Genomic DNA, 13,177 nt, shown 5'->3' on the forward strand with positions numbered 1-13,177 from the left:
CTTCCACAAGAGCCTGAGAATAAAGATGAGTCAGGAACAGAGCAGGGATGTGGAGCTTTGCAGTTGGATCAAAACTGCACAAAAGGGACTGAGCTGTTCGGATCATAGCTAAACCCACTGCTCACAAAAGCTTTCTGGACATTTTTAGGTGCATGAGCATGAAGCCCAGATTTCTTAATCGTTAGGTTCAGGTTAAAAGAAAAACTGAGTCTCTCCCAAGCCCATCTTTTATATTGAAAGAACAGTTTGGAATAATCCCATCTGCTGGTTGGACCATTAGCATCCTAGTAAATAATGCTCCACTGAGACATTTGCTAAAGTGCCAGTGTCAGTTCTCTTCTTGCCCCAATTTAACACCTTCAAAGTGAAGAGTCTCAGACACAAACTTGTCAAAATCTACTTTCAGAGGTCACAATGCTATGCTGACAGTCACAAATGAAGTTTAAACAGGATTATATTTTGAATTCATAGTCTAGAAAGAAACAGCTATACTTATCAAAATTCAAAGAAAATCTGGCCATATTGAAATATTTTTGGTGGAGAGTAGCTCTGTACAATTCAATTTTATTTTTCTTACACCCTTGCAGAGGGTTTCAGTTCTCAAAAACAACCTTCTGCCTTGTAATGGAAGGAAAATAAAGTCTAGCTGTTTATTTTAAGTGCAGAAATTCAACTGTCTCATCCTGTATGCCATCCACATGGGAGTGTTTAATAGGCTTAGTCACTGCTAAGTGAAAAAGACCTTTGAGACTCCTGGTGGGAGTTTGAGAATGTTCAAACAAAAGCTGATATCACCAACTTACATCATGTAAGACATCATGTACTTACTACTCCTTACACTGTGAAATTTAATATTGTTAATACATATAGAGAACTATACAAAGGTATCAGTGCAATTGAATTGTTCTGATGCTTATTTTCTCCTGTGTGTAACAAACCTGGGAGATGATCTGGTTTCTCTAAGCAAACACAGCATAAAAGGACGTTCTCCCAGGCCTTTCACAGCACTTTCAGTACTGGAACAAAGAGCATATAAATGCCCCCAGCATTTGTTCAGGTACTCTACAAAACACACTGCTGAGTCCTAGGATGCCTGGCTGGAGTGATTTCTTCATGCTCTCCTTTCAAGGCTAAATTCATGTTGTTTAATATAATTTTTAAAAACGAGATCTCTGTTAAGGCACAAGTGCAGATTGTTCAGAATATTCAAATCTGGCTCCTTATAAAAAACAACAAGTGGGGGGGAAAAATCTCATAGAAGAGAACACCAAGGGAAAGAATTTCAAGGAAGGCCACATGAGCAGAAATTACAGAATTCTGTTGTTTTTCTCTAAGGTGCAAAGAAGACAAACTCATGCCAGGACAAAAGAGATTGGACACAATCCTTTCCCTCAGGAGGAGAAAGACTGACAATCAGAGACATTGATACAAACACTTGTTGCTGAGTAGAAATCGGGGTTATTTTTGACAAGTTAATTACACATAGAATTAGCAAGGTCAGATTAATAATTACTGAGAGATGGGAACGATAATTCAAGTAGAAAAAATCCTGAGTATAAGAGACCTGACAAAACTGGTGCTGACTGGTGAACAGCCACAAAACAGAGCACAAACCCCAGCTGCATTTCACATTGTGGGGATTCTTTTCCATAACAGAGTAATGATTCATTATGTGGAAATAAAGTGTACAGCAATCTTCTTTAAACATTTTACAGTCATAAAAAAGAGGGTTCTTTTTTTTTTCCTTTTTTTTTTTTTTTTTTTCCCACAAGGTGTCTGCAGATCCTATTCTCAATTAAATGTGGCTGCTTCCTACTCAGCCATTTTTACAGCCTGATCTTTTACTCCAGTCTCATGAGGCTACCAAAGGATGTACCCTCTCTAGAGAATTCTGCTTCTGGAGGTAGGGCCCATTTTTAGGATACATATGGCTCCAGTGATTCTGGCCTAAGTTTAAAAAGCAGCAGACAAATTTCTACAGAAAGTGATGAAGTGGGATGCTCTAGGGATAGTGTAATGCTGTAAAACTTGTTGTTGTGTGACTATTCTGGACATCCTACAGCTCAGATGGAATCACCTGCTGAAAACCTGATTTAGGAAGTTTGAAATTTAGTGCTTTAACTGAAGCAATGTAAATTAACAGCACTCTTCATATGGCCTCATGTGGACTATTCCGTGCTCACCAGTGTAAGACATCATTACAGTTTGTAAGCATTGCTGACTAATTTCATTGCACACAAATAAATATGTGCAGTTGAGGTATCAGCTTTAATCAGTGCCTTGAACAGACTTTATAAATATATAACTATGTACATATCAATTCTCCAGGACAGAAAGCCATACTGTCAATAACTTCTGCTGCTTTTAACTCAGAGTGCAGACATGATCTATGGGGAATGAAAGCAGATTCATATTCAGCTGGAGCTCAGCCATGCCCAATGATTATGACCCCAGTTATTTTTTTTGTCCTCTCCAAACAAAACCCTTCAGGCAGAATAGTGTTTTCGACCTAAATATTACACAAGTACAAGGCTTAAGCTTTGTCCTAGACAATTAGGTAAATTCAAGGGGGGAAAAAATAGGAAAAAATATCTTCTCCAAGGAACATCATCACCACTTGAAGCAAATAAAAGTAAAGGTTTTTCATGTTACTGTGGCTCCTTTAGTTCTCATCATCATCATCTTCATCCTCCTCCATGGGCTCCCGCAGACCTTCGCTCTGACGGCTCTTTCCAGCCATTTCTAACAAGGCCTGAGCCTGAGGATCCACATCCAGGATGCTCTTCTTACCTTTTCTCTTCAAAACAAAATAAAATACAGTCAATTTAAAATCTCAGTATCAGGCTACAGGGAAGGGACACACTCAGAAGTCTGTAAGTGATGTGGTCTGCAAGCCTGGCACAATGGAGAAGACCTATTTCCAATGTCAAAAGTCACAAAAAAATCTAATTATTTTTACTGCTGCCTGTACATAAAATAGCCATAAACTTTTCCCAAGATGACAGTGAGCTATTTCAAGTTTATTGAGGTTACAAGCCATCCAGGACATCCTGGTTAACTCCACCCCAGTCTGAACTGCTGATGTGAAGTTTTTAAAGAAGAGATCCAGTTACAATTTGACATTTTCTGTGAACAGTTTGCTCTGTTTGTACTTAGAGCTATGTGTCCAGTGAAGTCAGGGTACATTAATTTAGTATGAAAAGAAGTAAAAATTAAAAAGAAATAAATTTTAAAACCCCACCAAACTGTATAGAGCAGACAGTTTAGTAAGAGAATAAACTGCAGGGACAATGGAGGCTGAAGAGAGGGCTCCTACTCATTCCCAAAAATAAACCAGGTGCAGAAAGAAACAGGAATAAACCTATTCACATAAATTTATGACAAAATAATAGTAAATTTAAAGTTACTGATAAAGAAAGCTTTTGGGTGTCTTCCTGAACTACAGATTAGACTTGAGAATTTTCAGTGCTTTTAGAAACCCTGAGTTTTACTGAGCCCCTCCAAGGAGGTTCCTCCCAGAAAGCATTCCTCAATATCGAAAAGGCCTTCTGAAATTCAAAGTACTGCTATTCTGACTCTATCACTTCATGGCTCCTAATATTTTTTCTTGTTGACACCCTCAATAACTCCACTATAGTTTGGCTATTTGGTGCTACAAAACACATGGCACGAAAGGAAAATGTTACTCACTGCAGTGGAGAGACAGTGTTTAAACAGAAAACAGCAACCCTGAGCTTTGCATTCTCATCTTCTGCTGCAACCAGGACACAATTTCACAGGTGCAATTCACAATTTCACCTACCCCTGCACTCTCAGGGGCATCTCCCACTGCCCAGACTTCCATGGCATCCAGTGTAAAATCCTCTTTGGCTGACAGCTGGGGGCTGTTGTAGGTGGTACATCGAGGTTTGGCTTTGCTGTGGCCCTTCCCGTAGTCACTGTCTATCCAGAGCCCAAAGTAGCCATGCTGTCCACCCATCCCCTGTGGAGAAAACCAGCACATTAAACACATCCTGCACAGGGAAAACAGACTGGGAAAGCTAGGAAACATGAGAATAAGCTGCTGTGGTCATTAGTTATGCCACACTTGTGTGGGTAGGTGAAAAAAGGGGATTCTGAGTGAAGCTGGCCCTCTGTACCCACATGTATTATTCCTGAACACAACTAAAAATTTACCTGAGTGGTTCTGCCCTACCTCTGTGCTTCACAGAATACAAGTGTCTGTGACTTGTGCCAGAAATTAAGCTCCTGGCTTTTGTTTATTCCAGTTCCACTTCAAACAGAGTGGAAGTGCTCAGGTTTGCTGCCTCCTTTCCATTTAGGAAAGTACCTACAGCAACCAATAACGTAACTTGATGTTGTTCACTTTCTCTAGAACAAATTAATTCCGGCCTGCTGCAATTTCCAAAGTTATGGGCATATAATGCTCCAAAACTGTAAAGCATTTCCAAGACAGAGTGTGTTGTAGCTCTGTAGAAACTCCTCTGCAGAGTTTATATATATATATATATATATATATTATACATATATATTATTATATTATTATATATTATTATATTATTATATTATTATATTATATATATTATATATATATATAAATATAAAATATATATATAAATATATATAAATATATATATATATATATATATAAACACACAAATGAGCTGGAGAGCTCATTTGTGAACTTGGGTAGGAGGAGCTCCTGCCACTGTCATCACACAGCAGCAGCAGCAGCTACTTGCAACTCCCATTCTGCTGGGCTTTCTCCTCCAAAATTCCAAAAGCAGTTGGTGTGGAAGAGAGAGCAGCCAGTGGAAGAACCCTCATTTACACAGATTGCTGTTTTGTGCTGCTTCAGGCATGCAAATTTCCTCAGAGAATAACAAGTGAAATAAATCTGCTCTCAGAAAGGAAAAAACCCACAAAACACTTCCAAATGCCAGCCACAAATCCAATTTCCAAATCATCATTTCTGAATACTTACAAGTCCATTTGGCATAGTCTGTTGGCCATGGTTTAAATACATGTAGTGGTCATTGTACCCTGTGTATGTGTATACAGCCAGAGTGGGGAAAACAGAAAACAGAAAGCATCTGTTGTCACCTGCAAACAGAGAAACACCTCAGGTCAGACAAGAGGTCAAGCAGTAACTTGCCTACAAATAAATTAGAAAAAATAATTTAAGCTGAATAATTCAAAGACAGCAGCTGCTATCTCAGAAAGGCAATAAATCTCCCATCAAGACTTAGATTTATTTTTTATTCTCAGTGAACTTCGTGCAGTCACAAAAATCAATGCAATTCCAGCCTGAGATCCAAGGGCACAGTCAGAGGCACCACTAGGACATTATGTCACTATGTCACCTACCCCAGACTGCATTATATCACCTAAAAGTGGCCAACTGACAGATCTGTGCAAACTGGTGTGAATGCAGGCATCCCTAGCTCTGACTACATCAATACATAAATCAGTTCAGAGTCGATGATTTGGAGCAATTTTCACCATGCCCAGTTCAGGATTCAGAGGCACCTGTGGTGTGCTTGCCCTGTATGCTTTATATGTTTCTCTATCAGGAAAAAATACAAGGAAATGGATGTGCAATCAGTGTAAAATCATATTACACTAACTGTCTGAAGTGGTAATTTTCAAATACTCATTTAGGACATGAATTGAGTTTCTAATGTAGCCAGAGTGAGGATTCCCAGCAACCCCAAATACCCATAGCCCATGTTTTTTTCTTCACAAATTCATCACAAACATTCTTTCCAAAGAGTTCTTCAAAAACCCTCTCTTCTCCCCCAGAGTTTTAAGGGAACAAGAAGTTTAGCTTGTCCAAAGAATCCTCTGTCTGCTGGATTTTAGATGGGGAACAAAGACAGTGCACAAATGGCAAGAGGAGGCTCAGGTGTTCCTGATGGAGGACTGCCATCCTGTGGACAAATTATTTAGACACTAATTCATCATCTGTGCTCTACTTCATTCATTTTCATTTCATTTTCAACCTAAGCAACTACAGGGCTTGATAGATTTCTCTGAAAATTTCTTCTGTGATCATTAAGTCCTGCAATTTTAAAAGCCTTATCAAAAAACAAACTATAAATATTAATCATCAACATACCTGACTGCCATGCTAAGAATAACTTTGCATGTGTTTTATATTCTTTGAAAATCAGTGTTATTTTTGCCACAGACAAATTCGCTTGGAAGTGTAAGAAACGCTTTGTGTCATTAAAGGGACATTACCCATTAAGGGGATAGGATTCTTGAGTTTGTACAAAAACAGGGAATTTACCAGAGATAGTAAAGAAAGAAAAGTTTTACCTTGGAACTGTGGCTTCACCTCCCAGGAGTGAGATGCAAACCCACCAAAGAGGAAACCATCCAAGTCCCTTATGATTACCAGGCAAGGACCTTTGTTCACTATATGAGCACACAACTGTGAGAAGCTCTCCCCATGGAGCCTGGAGGAAAATAAAAGCTGCCACTTGTGCTGCATCTCTGCAGGCAGGTGGGAGTTGATGTAGATGATGGCTGGGATGTCAAAGAGACTGACAACTCCTCTTCCTTTGATGCCTTTGCAGTGAGGAACCAGGTTGAGGATGTCATTGGTTTGGTCTGGGAGGGAATGCAGGACTTGGAGGCCTTGCCTGATGACAACGCTGAGGAAAACTGAGATCTGGGGAACTCGGTACACCCAATCCTCAATGACACTTTGGTCAAAATTTGTCTCCAGCAGCTGAGAACCCATGAGTTTTGTCCCATCTAAAGAATAAGACAAGAGTAAATCTCCCTGTCTGGAAAATAATCAGGCAATTTTTAATTGTAAACATAATACTCATTATGATAATGGACAGAAAACCACATGTGAAAGGAGCCAGCAACAGTAAACTGTCAACTACATTAAACAAATGAAACCACAGAACTGAGAAACCATTACCTGTGGAATTCTTTGGTTGGGCTGTCATGATTTAGAAACACAGATTCCAAACTACAACTCATGAAAGGTTCTTTACAAGACAGCAAAATCTGTTACTACAACAGCAAAGGTAGGTATGCTTTATAAAAGGACATAGTTGAAAGTATATGATAAATTTTATTTAAATAAATATTATTTAGATGCTCATTCCTATCATTTGCAAGTCAGGTATTTGCAAAACAGACATGTTCCACGACAAACTGTGACTTCAGAGCAAATCTCACCTGAATTTAGGGGAGAAAGATGGCAAGGTTAAATAAATAAAATTCCAATATAATTTTCTAAGCACTAAGTTTGAAATTTTGGTCTCACCCTTTAAATTCAAAGATGTGACCTAAAAAGAGAAATTCTCATGAGATCAGTGATTGCACAAGCTCTGGGATATGCTGAATCAGGGCTGCTTACCTGGAAGCTTCAATTCTGAGAGCAGCTCAGAAGCCAAAGCTTTGACTCCGCTTGAAGAATCCCTTGTATTCTCCAAACTCCAACCTTTCAGCTCCTTCCTGTAGCTCAGTACATGGACTACAGAAGTGATCAGATCCTCTGTGAACTTAAAAGATTAAAACATCACCGTTTTGGTATTTCTTAAGTGGAATTTCTAAGAGCTTTGAAGGATCATCTGAAGATAAAGTCAAGCAGTAGTGATGCTGTAATCCCAAAGGCAGAAACATCTCTTGCCATGACAAGTCAGGAACTACAGAAATGCTATTTCAGTGTCATAGGGCTTGAAAAAGATCCTTTTTCAAGACATTTCATACACGTTACTTCACAAAGCACCTCCATAAAATAGGGAATGAAAGAGGGAAGAGAGGGTCAAGTTTTGCAGTGTAGGAGCTGCTAGTGAATTATTGTTCTGTGATATCTCAAAAGCTACATAGCTGATCCTGCAACTGAAGCTCTAGAAAGCATTGTACTCAGTTCCAGAACCACCAGCCACACCACAGCCCTTGTGGGGCTCCCTTTAACTACAGCCCTGCTCTCTTGCTGTTCCCCCAACACAAATTTAACTGCTCCTTTACCTCTTGGATTTGTTTGCCCTTCAGAGGCCCTCCTGTCTTGGAGATCATTCTCATTATTATGCTAATCTTCTCATCTGCATTCCCTTTTAAGAGGTTTGACATAAAAATTACAAACTGCTCCTTAGCAATCTGCTCACTGAGCCCCGACGATTTGCCAGGCAGGTCAATGCTTTTCATTCCATTGTACAAGCGAGCAGTCATTGGCCCTGGCAGGGGCTCCCGGGTGTGTGCCTGCAGTGAGAGAAACAGCAAAAAGCACATTTTACAAACCAGGAACAACTCATGTCTTCCAGTTAATCTGTGCTGACATACAGTCTGTGCCATCAGCAATAAACTTTTGTCAAAGAACTGCTTTGCCAAGAGAAAAACTAAAAATCTCTACTTTTACAGTGACTTTTTTAGTGATTTAGGTTGATACTGTTTTTCTAGAAGCGCCACAGACTTCAGAAAAAACAACACTGTAAAGTCTTAATAGGATATTAGCAAAGGGTTTCTAGGTGATAACCCTGATGCAAAAGTCTATAGCTCTGCCAGTAAAACATTCAAAATTGTGGTTTTTTTCTGCTATCAATAGTGGAGATCACCTAAAAACAAAGTGGAGTGTTTTCCATATCTCAGCTTCATCCTCAAGGCAGTGTTTAACTCTACTAGCATATGTAGAAACAATGATGGAAAATTTCCCCCTGCATAGCAACTAATTGAAGCACAGATCACCTGATTTTTAAAAAGCATCCCTGGTGTTAAGCGAGTCAAAATCAGTACTTATTCATCTGGACTGCATGCTTGGCCCTTTGAATTGAAATCTAGCTGGAATATATCATCATTCATCAGAGCTCTGTGGGAAAGATCTGACTCTGGATTCATCTTTCAGAGTGTTCAAGATAATTACACAGTTTAAAAATAAATCATCTCAAATGCATGCATACAGGAGGAGGTGATTACCCAGTGTCCTCACTGTGCAGAGATGTGCTCAAGACCTGCCTTGACTCTTCCACACGGGGTGTAGCCCAGTGGGGACTGTGCTGAAATCAGTGAAGCCCCACCTGCCTAAAAGCCCAACTCCAGCTCCACTCAGGGGAGCTGCTATTACTGATTCCTGGCTCAATACCACTCTTGGGAAGCCACCTGGGCTGCTCCTATTTGCTGCTAATGGCTGTTGCTGGGCATGAGAGACCCAATATCCTGAGCTCTGCGCTGCTCCCACTGACGTCAGTGCTACAACTCCCATTGATTCCAGCAGCAGCAGAAACAGCAGCCACAGCTTTTCACATCAGAGTGCTCCACAGCGAGGGAGGGATGCTCACAGGGGGTACAGCTGTCTTTGAGAGGCTTTCTAAAAATCCTCCATCAGCCTGAAGTGGGAGAGGCAGCAGGGAACACAACTAAAACATTATACTCAAGGGTTTTTTACTTCACACTGCTGAATTACCTACCCACTCCTTGCCTAATCCCACCACTTCATTGTGCTGTTTCATTTTGCTTCTAGCTATTCCAAAGAGTGGACCTGGGGTGCGAAAAAAGGAGGTGTGCAAAAAAGGAATCCTTAATAAACATCTAATTCACACCTCTGACAGCTTAGATACCTTGTTTAAAAAGGCTTCATGAAATTACCAAGAGGTTCCTGCTCCACCTGCTTCCCAAGCTATGAAGTGCAGCCAGTCCTGGCCCAGATGTGTAACCTCAGCAGAGCACAGGTGGTAATGCCTGGGGACCTCACCAGTGGTACCAGATTGGTGTTGGATCAAATCTCAGTCCAGGCAAGAGCATTGTCACCTACAAGGTAGAAATGCCATTGCCATTCTCCCTGCACCTACAGGAAGTCCTCCAAAAGATTTTAATTTAAGCTGGAAAACAAAAAGGCAGGAAGGGAAAAGGCAAGGAACACACTGATCTAGGGCAAAGTTGGAACTTCTGCCAGGTCCCAAACAATTAATAGGAACCAAGGACCTTGGATGAATTCGTGCTGAAAATCCAGGCAGCAGGAACATCATTTCCAAACCTGGTGTTCCAAAAATTGGTGACAGCTCACGAACAGCCAGGCTGAAGCTGGTCTGTATGCACAGGCATTGCTAAACACCTTAAAATAACCTGCTGCTTTCAATGAGTTTTAATTTGACTCCATTATCTGTGTAATATATATAAAACTGCACTTTACCACTACATTCATTTGGCCACTTAGTTCCTGACTAGCTGAAGTTATTAAGAATCCTAATGACTCATTTTTCTCTTTTCTTGATTAGAAAATGAATTCAAACTTAATCAGAAGCATAATGCATGTTAATTAGCTAAAACAGTGAGCCACAGCTTAATCAAGTCAAATTGAATTCTCTCCTTTTAGTACAAGTGAAGAGATTAGAGACAGTGATATGTCAAGGGAGACAGGCATAACCAAATAAAAACTGACTTTGTGACAGCTTCTCAAGACAATCTGTAAATGATCCCACACTACAGACTCCAGGGGTAAAAATATTCTTCTCATTTTTCAGGTTGCTATGAAAATATTTCCATTCACCCCAACTTACTTCAGAATCGGGAAAGCTGCAATTGGACCCAAAAGTGCAATTTAAGAGATAAATGTAAACCTGAAAGTCACTACTCTGGTTAAACTGCAAGAAAAAGTTAAATATCCATCCTCCTCCAAAACATGAAAAATTAAATTAAGATGAGAAATCCTTAAAAAATACTACATCTTTATAGTTTATTTCTGGAATTCCATTCAATGCACTACATCCCAGATATATCATGAATAACAAATTGTCTTGCCTGTAGTGCTGCCAGAGTTACAGTTTTCTTTGCAGCTTTGGGATTTCTTGCTCCAGCTGAGCCGCTCGATCCTGATAAGGTATCAAACAGTCCATCAATATCAGACTGCTCCTCAGGAAGGAATCTGGAAAGGTGATTCTGATAGGCATTGCTTTCAGCATTCCCCATCTTTTCAACCTGAAACAGAGAAAAAAACATCAAAAGAAACATTAAACACAGAAAAGTATCACAAGGACCATGAAAGACACATCAAACAGACTAACATACCAGTGCAAGCTTTCCAAGAAGAGAAAATCAGCAGCCTCACAGTAAATTATTAAAACTACTCTTTAGTCTCTGTATTCACCAAGGCTTAATGAACCTGGAGAACATCTGTGAATAGTAACTGTGCTTTAAAAACTGACAGACTGACAGCTCTTGGGTAAAACCACCCTGCCCACCAATGCAAACCTCAGTCAAGTCTCTATCAGATGGAAAAACCAATATGATCTAACAGTTAAATGAGTTTACACAAAGTGACCGTGAGTTTGACAGCTGGAATACATCCCTAACATAAGGGAAAAGCCTGGTAATGGATTAGTTATGACAGATTATGCTGCATCCTTCTGGTGCATTAATGGACTTAAGTTTGCCAATATGATGTGGCACTAAAACACCATCACTGCAAAGTCTCTGAAAATCACATGAGAGTGTTTTGTGTTTTTTTATGGACACACTACAAAAATAATTTGAAACAAAGGAACAAAAACATTTAGGAACACAGCTCAAGACCCATTAAAAACACACAGATTCATACAAAATCAATAAATCAATCATTGGGAGTTGGTACCCACAGAATTAAAGCTGGCAGTGGGGGTTGGTTTGGGGTTTCCTTGTTTGTTTTACACTTTTAGGGGTACAACTATTTGTCTCAATGTCTCAGGAGTCACCTGCATTAGTCAGAGTTGATTTTTAGTGTTGTCTGGGCCATGTCTCCCTGGAGAAGCACAGCACAGACCTAACATCACCTGAAACCCCAAATTACACCATGACCACTGTGACATCCACCACTGCCAACAGCCTTCCCACCTGTCTGGGGAGGACACAAGTCTGGGTTGACAATATGAAAAAGATCAGATACGGAATAAAAGCATCATTTTGTAGGGTTTTTTCCTGCAAATTCCATGTCCTTCCTGACAGCTCTCTTTTGTAGACGAGCCCTCAGTGCAGCCCTTCAGCCGCCGCCGAAGGACACATGCAGAGCCCAATGCAGTATTTCTGTCCTTTACTTTGTTTACCGTAGATAAGAGGCCGGGTTATGTCTGCTTCACCTTCAGGCCTAAAGCCTTGTTTGCCAGAGGAAGATGCCGATCGTGGGGCAAACACCGAGAGGTGAATGAAAACCACTGTAACCTAGAAGACAGACCGTGGAAACGTTGTTAATTTAAGCAGCGAACCGCTGGATAAAGGGGGTCCTCCAAAGGTTCGTTCCCGGTGTGACCAGCTCTGCTCTGCCCTGCACATCCCTCTGCAGCAGCTCCCGCCCATCCTGGTGACGAGACGGAGGCTGAGGCTGGGCCGAGCCCCCCGCCCGCCCCTCGCTTACCGGCCGGGCCCCGATAGCCCCCAGTGGCCCCGGACTGTGACACCGGCCCGGGCCCCGATAGCCCCCAGTGGCCCCGGACTGTGACACCGGCCCGGGCCCGGCCGGCGCCATCCGGCACCTCCGCCCGCCCGGCCGGGGCGGAGCGCGGGGCCGGCCCTCGGCCACGGGGAGGGACGGGCGGAGCGAGGCAGGGAAGGGATGGAGGAAGACCGGGAAGGGATGGAGGAAGTGGAGGAAGGCAGGGAAGCAGTGCAGGGAAGCCGGGAAGGCGAGGAGCTGCGGGGTGCCCCCGCGATCCGGAGAGGACGGGCGGGCGGTGCCGCAGCCCGCAGTGGAAGGCGGTGCGGAGGCAGCCTGAGAGCTCCGGAGACCAGCCCGCCTCCATGAGGGGCTCCTCAGCCTTCAGGGGACCCTTCTCTCTAAGGGAGCGAGGAGATTTTCCCTGAGGAAACCCTCATTTTTGGGGCAACTCACCACCCTGAGGGAACACTTCTCCCTGAGGAAACCCTCCTTTTTGAGCAGACCATTCCCTCCTTTTTGAGAAAACCCCCCATCCTGAGGAAAGTCTCCTTTTTGAGGGGACCGACCACCCTGAGGGGACCCTTTTCCCTAGAGAGACACTCTTTTAGGGAACCCTCCTCCCCGAGGAGACTTCCTGAGGCATCCCTTTTCCCTGAGGAGACCTTGCTTTCCAGGAAAGCCTCCCTGGGGAGACCCTTCATCCTGAGGCATCCCTTTTCCCTCAGCATCCCCAGCCCTAAAACCTGTTTCAAAAAGAGTTAAAGTTCAGAGCTATAGCTGGGACCCCAGCTCCTGTCAGGGCTGAGGTGCCAG

At 42.0% G+C, this 13,177-nt stretch overlaps 1 protein-coding gene across 2 annotated transcripts; it reads right to left on the reverse strand.

Moving 5' to 3' along the window:
* Nucleotides 1-2,249: 2,249 nt before the first annotated feature.
* Nucleotides 2,250-12,472, reverse strand: MEAK7 (MTOR associated protein, eak-7 homolog). Of its 2 annotated transcripts, none has more exons than XM_058846057.1 (9): nt 12,344-12,472; nt 12,036-12,150; nt 10,759-10,935; nt 7,996-8,226; nt 7,382-7,526; nt 6,322-6,762; nt 4,985-5,103; nt 3,803-3,982; nt 2,250-2,797 (listed from the first exon to the last, which is right to left on the reverse strand). In XM_058846057.1, the coding sequence occupies exons 3-9, from the start codon at nt 10,924-10,926 to the stop codon at nt 2,663-2,665; spliced, it is 1,419 nt and encodes a 472-aa protein (XP_058702040.1). In that variant the 5' UTR covers nt 10,927-10,935; nt 12,036-12,150; nt 12,344-12,472; the 3' UTR covers nt 2,250-2,662. The 2 variants fall into 2 exon arrangements, with proteins under 2 accessions (XP_058702040.1, XP_058702041.1); XM_058846058.1 differs by having other exon boundaries at nt 12,027-12,150.
* Between the last annotated feature and the right edge of the window lie 705 nt (nt 12,473-13,177).

This window comes from Poecile atricapillus, chromosome 10 (assembly GCF_030490865.1).
Source record: "Poecile atricapillus isolate bPoeAtr1 chromosome 10, bPoeAtr1.hap1, whole genome shotgun sequence".
In the NCBI taxonomy this organism is placed as follows: Eukaryota; Metazoa; Chordata; class Aves; order Passeriformes; family Paridae; genus Poecile; species Poecile atricapillus.

Excerpts from the sequence above, each read along its gene's own strand:
- MEAK7 (XM_058846057.1), bottom strand. The coding sequence starts at position 10,926 with ATGGGGAATGCTGAAAGCAATGCCTATCAGAATCACCTTTCCAGATTC. Across the intron at positions 5,104-6,321 it reads GGTGAAGCCACAGTTCCAAG|GTGACAACAGATGCTTTCTG; the intron begins GTAAAACTTTTC and ends CTCTGTTTGCAG. Across the intron at positions 2,798-3,802 it reads ATGCCCCTGAGAGTGCAGGG|AGAAAAGGTAAGAAGAGCAT; the intron begins GTAGGTGAAATT and ends TTTGTTTTGAAG.